The 5980-nt window shown below is 46.1% G+C and overlaps 1 protein-coding gene across 2 annotated transcripts; it reads right to left on the bottom strand.

Annotated features, from left to right (window-relative positions):
• Positions 1 to 1961: 1961 nt before the first annotated feature.
• LOC115308934 (piggyBac transposable element-derived protein 3-like) lies at positions 1962 to 4992 on the bottom strand. Of its 2 annotated transcripts, XM_040220202.3 has the most exons (4): positions 4544 to 4992; positions 4253 to 4347; positions 2424 to 3967; positions 1962 to 2362 (listed from the first exon to the last, which is right to left on the bottom strand). In XM_040220202.3, the coding sequence occupies exons 2-4, from the start codon at positions 4335 to 4337 to the stop codon at positions 2210 to 2212; spliced, it is 1782 nt and encodes a 593-aa protein (XP_040076136.1). In that variant the 5' UTR covers positions 4338 to 4347; positions 4544 to 4992; the 3' UTR covers positions 1962 to 2209. The 2 variants fall into 2 exon arrangements, with proteins under 2 accessions (XP_040076136.1, XP_040076135.1); XM_040220201.3 differs by having other exon boundaries at positions 4253 to 4992.
• Between the last annotated feature and the right edge of the window lie 988 nt (positions 4993 to 5980).

Raw genomic sequence — 5980 nt, 5'->3', positions numbered from 1 at the left:
ATGTCCAGTAATGCTGAGGTGAAGTTTGCCCAATAAGTTGAGTTTCTACATGGCTTCATCTGTTGAAAACTGCTCTGCCAGCATTTTGTGATGCTTTGTGTGTGTTCATCAAATTGAAGATTATATATTTATGTCAGAACCGCTGGAGCCTCCTGCTAAACAGGCGTGTTAGTTTTATGAAGGCAACAAGGGCGGCAGTGGCTCCCCGCCCCTGTCTACTCCCCCATCGGAAAGCAAAGAAAGTTCTGTTGAGAGCTGGGGTCTTAAGAGATCGGCAGAAGTTCCATACCATAATTCCTCGACAAGACAAGTTGCGAAGTCCTTCAAGATCATGAGGGTTTTGATTAGCTCCATGGCAGGAGCTGCAAGAACAGCAGTTTCCCTTGTTTAGTGAGCAAAAATTATCTCCAGCAGTCACACTGTAATCAATAAATTGTTCATATGCAGTAAGGTTCAAGGTTCAAGGTGTTTAATGGCACAACTTCCACACAGCCGAGTGCCTGAGGCAGCCAAAAGGCAGAAGCCCATACAACCAAGTGCTGGCTGCTTCCTCTCTTTCTCCCCAGCTGGAACAAGTTTCTGCACTCTTGGCATTCCTAACTAAGGAGACAATCAGGTCTTTATATGACTTTGATATGGAAACTTGTCATCAGTGTAACATGGCGTGCAAAACGATGACACTTGAAGAGGAGCAGCCAGACGCTGAATCCTTGTATCCCTCACCATGGTCGCTGAGCAGGTGGCACCATGGTTACAACTGATCCTCGGCCACAGCAGTAACGGTATGACCTAGGACGGTACCCTGGACTAAAGGGTGTTCTGCTGCGGTTCGGATCCAGCTGTGCGGGAAATTGGCACCTTAGAGATTTCTTTTTCTAGGACAGGGTTTATGCATGTTGAAGCATGGCATCAGAAGTTGAGTTGTATCAAGAGCGTTGAGAGTAAGTGCTCGGAGAGCTTGTCCAGTTAACTTCTTGTCCCAGCATCTCAGCATGACTGTAATCTGCTTCAACATTAAAAATAAGTCTGTAGGTAAGTAGCTAAACATTCGGATGGTTACTAATCTGCTGCACCTCTTCTTTTTGTGGAGTGCATGACGACACTCAGCTTAAAAAGAGCTACTAGAATATGAAGATGCCATCAGTACAACGAGAATATGGTGAATGTAGGCATAACGGAATGGAAGTCCTTGTTACACCTGGTCCACAGATCACGGAAGGTTCGTCGGAGTGCTTTTCACTCTGAATGGCATGCACACGAACTCGCAAACCGAAAGGCATTGTTAGGCTCCTTTTGAATTACCAATGGCTTGTCTGGTATTGGTGCTAGGACTTACCAGATCGACCTTGGAAAATATGGCAAGCTATTGTTGAGCAGTGTAATGAAGGTGCTGATGCAAAAGAACTGTGTTTTTCTGTTTTGTAGCAGCTGTATATGGCAGAACTACATCGTACAGCGCATGAATTATGTGCAAAACTAGCTTTTTTAAGTTGATGAGTATAATCAGTGCGTAGAACGCACACATTCATACATGGATATGTTAGCAAAAATAAAAACTAATGTCTCGTTGCAAGGACTCACACAAAAAGCGGAATTTGTTGAGAACCACATGTAAACTGGTAAAATCACTGCAGTACACTAACAACAACAAAAAAGCTATTTTTATGTTGGCACACCACGCTTCCTCCGCATTAAATTGTGCATACGACCGCTGCTGGAAATTCTGAGGAAAGCAGTCTGAGTAGCCACAGTTGGCAGCGACCCCAGACATGCTCAACGGGGTGCGAACCGGACCTGGATTGGCCTCGACATCATTGTCGTCGCACCCGTTTCGCACCCAGGCGGAGCCTGGGGCGCTCAGCACGTACTGGGCCGTGGCGGGCAGCTGGGCGAAGAGGCCAATAACAGCTGTACGTGTTGAAGTCTTGGAGAAAACACAGACGGCAAGCGTCGACGAGTGGCTTAACCCTTTACTGCACAACTTTTTATTTTTTCACAATTTTATTCCAGCAGAAGTAGAATACCACAGTTATCACAATACTATCACTAAAATAAATTTCAAAGTTTCGGAAAAATTTATATCGAAAAAAGATAGGTATGTTGCATATTTGCAACAAGATGGAAATAACGAAATATTTATAGCCGAATGCTAAAAATTTGTGAACCAGAGCCAAACTTGTATTTACAGACATCAGTGAGAGATGTGGCCTCATTTGCTTGTGTGATACAAAAGAAAGCAGTTATTCTTGCTTGTTGAGCACAGGTGAGTGCCACACTTAGAGCAGTAGCTCATACAAATGCCCTTGCATCCAGGAAACTTGCAACGCTGTCGCTTCTGACTCCAAAGCACCCAGTGGCCAACCTGAGCATAGAAGTATGAACAGTGAGGTTTGTAACACAGATTAATTCGCCAGTGATAATACCTGATCAATCCTGACATCTTGAGGTGGACACGGTGCTGAAGGACCTCTTGTCTTCTTCAGCTGGATGCCTTGCTCCACGGACTCATTGCTGGGCCTTCCCCTTTTCTTCAGTTGATTTTTTCCTGCTTTGCAGAGTGACGTGGCGAGGTCCACCTTGAACTCTGCTAATGGCATGAGCTTTCGTGTTGGTTGATCGGAAGTAGTCTCGGCACTCCTCCTGTACAGCAGCCAGGCATTTACAGCCGTCAAGTCGAGAATATGAAGAAAAATACGAAAGTACCATTTCTTCGATCGGAGATGGGCGCGGTAGATGGAGATCAGAGAGTCTAAGAGATCCACTCCTCCCATGGGCTTGTTATAAGCGCCTATCACCGACGGACACGGTATGTCGCGCCTCTCCTTTTCTTTTTGGCTCCACCTTGGCGCAGTTAGGACAGGCTCTGCCCCAACAAAGGTGGACAGCAAGGTGACGGCTCTGTTGTCTTGCCACCTTGTACACGACAGCTGAATGCCATCCAGGGTCGCTACCTTCTCTTCAAAGCTTCCCCTTCCTTTCTGTTTCATTTCCTTGTCAGATGGCATGCTGATACCCGTTACTCGGTTGATCCAAACTGTACCAATGCAGTGCACGGTTTCTTTTTCCAGGTACACCTGAAGGGTTGGACAGTTGAAGTAGTTATCGAAATACACTTTGTGGTGGACTCCTCTTGGGATTAACCTGCACAATCGAACAACAATGTTCCCGCTTGCTCCACAGTCAGGCTCTCCTGCACGTCTTGGGGCTGAGTTTTCTTGTCCCGTGTACAGTTCTAGCTTGTACGAGAAGCCACTTACTCCTGAGAGAACAAATACTTTGTACCCCCATTTTTTTGGTTTCTGGGGACAGTACTGTTTCAGTGCACTTGCGCCTTTGAAAGGTATAATCTGTTCATCCACAGACAAGTGCTCTTCAAGCGGTATCAGCGACAACTGTTCATTTACAGCATCGACGAGCGGTCGTATCTTTGCAAGCCGGTCTCTATCAGGATCATCTCTTGGGCCGAGAGAGCTGTTGTCCACAAAGTGAAGGTTGTGCTTCAACTGTTCGAAGCGTGTCACCGTGAGGTGGTCAGCTACTTGGCTTACTCTGGTAGCTTCACTCCAGTACCACCTAGTGTTCTTCAGCTGAATTATAGACATCCACATGCAGGTGCCTAGAAAAACTTCAATCTCCTCGGCACTGGTGCAGAGGGGCTTACTGGCATCCTTCTGGACTGAGTACAAATTGCTCTCATTTGCAATAAGCGAAATAAGAGCGCCTGGAAAGATGAACTTGAAGTATTGGAAAGGTGTTTCCAACTCTGAAACTTCCTGCGGAAGCTCATTTTGTCCAGTGAACTTCACTGTTTCAGGATCCCGCATCAGGCTTGCATTCTTCCAGATAATTCTTCTCTTAGATTGAGTTGATGACTGATCAGCTGGTTGGCTTGCGGGAGCTTCCTCTTCGTCAGAGCTTGTACTCGCCTCGCTTGAACTGGCACTACATTTTGCAGGGGGTTGGACATCTGGGGTACAAAAAATAACAGCGTCTCGTACAACTCATACAATGAGCAGTAAAATAAATAATTTGGAGAGAAATTCTACATTGTATAGGGGACTATCTTCCCTGGCGGTTCTAAGTGTGCTCTTTGAAAGCGTGAAAACAACCCTACAACTTTGCAATTGTGTGTAGTTACACCTGACGAAGGATGGTCTCTTCCGAAAATCTCTGTCAATAAAGCCTACACTGCTTCTAATTTTATTCTCTACGTGAAAAAAAGTTGGATTTCCAGAAAAAAACATTAACTTACAATCAGAGTCATCGTCACTGCCGGAGAGCTCGCTGTCCTCACTGTCGGAAGGAATTCCACGGCTGTAAAACCGTTTGGGGTCCATTGTGTCTGCTCTACGAAGAAAAAACACCGTCGTGCACGTTGTTGCATCTGTGCAACATAGCTATTTTTTGCTTCCAAAGACAAACTTCGTCGATAATCTTAAGGTTTTTAGTATTTACATAATCAGCAGGACATTAAGTTGAGTCGCAAATTTTTTTGTTTTGCATTACACTGTATAGAACGTGATATGCAGTAGTCAAGGCTTACCTGTGTCACTTGTTGAGCGTCCACGTGGTGGCTGTCACGCTTTTTAGAGAGCAGTTTCGCCGCCTGAGTACAGATGGCAGCACTGAACGGCTCGCCTCGCGGATGTATGTTGCAGAAATGCAACAACGTGCGGAACTAGCACTGAATGCATTTTGTAGATGTTTTTATCGTCGTTTATCGCTATGTTGCGAATATGCAACAAGGTGCAGTAAAGGGTTAAGGCTAGGTACTTCTAGCAGAGTGTGTTGGATAGACTGCAGCTCACGCAGGAAGAACTGTGTCTGTCCCTCGTCTATTTTCAGTGTTTTTATTCTCACTGTGTGAACTGTGGCCTAAGGCTGCAGCGTCACGTGGCGAGAGTAGCAAGGGGGCGTTGCCACTCGCAAGCTTGTGGATGTCTGTCAAAGGGCAGCGGGTAAAGATGTATTTAGGAAGTTGTTTGAGCTTGCCTGTCCATAGTCTCAATGCTCTGTTTAAAGCGGCGTAGGACTGACGGAATCATGCAAGCCTTCTTTTTCGGGCTCTTAGAAGGCCACCTCTCCTGAGACTCCACCTCACAAGCCTGAGCCTCGCGGCTCATCGCTTCGGGACAGGGGCCCGTTCGTCTGCAGCTCCGCAGGGTGCGCACTGGAACCCGATACCCGAGCAAGCTGCCTTTAATTTTCACCACTCCAGGCTTCTTGCGCATCTCGATGAACTCTGTTGACTTTGCGCTTGAGAGCGGCCTTTTCTTCGTTCACCTCACTACATCGCACAGTTCTTCAGATTCTGGAATTGTTGAATTAAGGTGCATTTGGTTATATGCACTTCGATCAACCAGTTACTTATAAAAAGAGGAATGCTAGGGGGGAGAATTTTCGGCATACCTGGCACGTTGACAGTCTGCGCGTGGTAGTAGCCCCCCTTGGTTGTTATGTTGCCGCTCCAGAAGACATTGTACAAAAAGTCTGGGTTGAAATCCCCGCACGTAACGGGGCGGAAGTCTTATATTTCTTCTAGGGACAACCGCTGTCGTCACGGTCTATCTTATATCCCACCAACGCAAATAATTCGCACATCACTAATCCAAGCTCTATGTATAAATGGTACCAAAGCTTCCATGGAAGCTCATAAGGCGCGAATATGGCGGCTCATTGGGTGCAGCGCCATTTGTGAGGTGTGCGGCATTGCCGCTAGTCATGCTGGCCTGCGACGTACGGGAAGTGACGCCTTATTAAAAACAAACAGAAAATGACGCAATTTCCTCTTGACTGCAACATCACGATTGCTCTTCGCTAGTGACACAAAATTTAAATGCCTTTCGCCAGTGACACGAAATTGAAATGCTTTTTTTATGTGTTCTACATGCCTGCGCAACTACTGTCCTTCATAACTTGCTTCATACAAAGTAAAGTGAATGGTACTTAAGCAGGCACATAGAATACGGAAGAAAAACAA

The sequence above is a fragment of the Ixodes scapularis genome, unplaced genomic scaffold (genome assembly GCF_016920785.2).
Source record: "Ixodes scapularis isolate PalLabHiFi unplaced genomic scaffold, ASM1692078v2 ptg000005l_1___fragment_1__unscaffolded, whole genome shotgun sequence".
Lineage (NCBI taxonomy): Eukaryota > Metazoa > Arthropoda > Arachnida > Ixodida > Ixodidae > Ixodes > Ixodes scapularis.
This window is presented reverse-complemented; position numbering and strand designations above follow the sequence as displayed.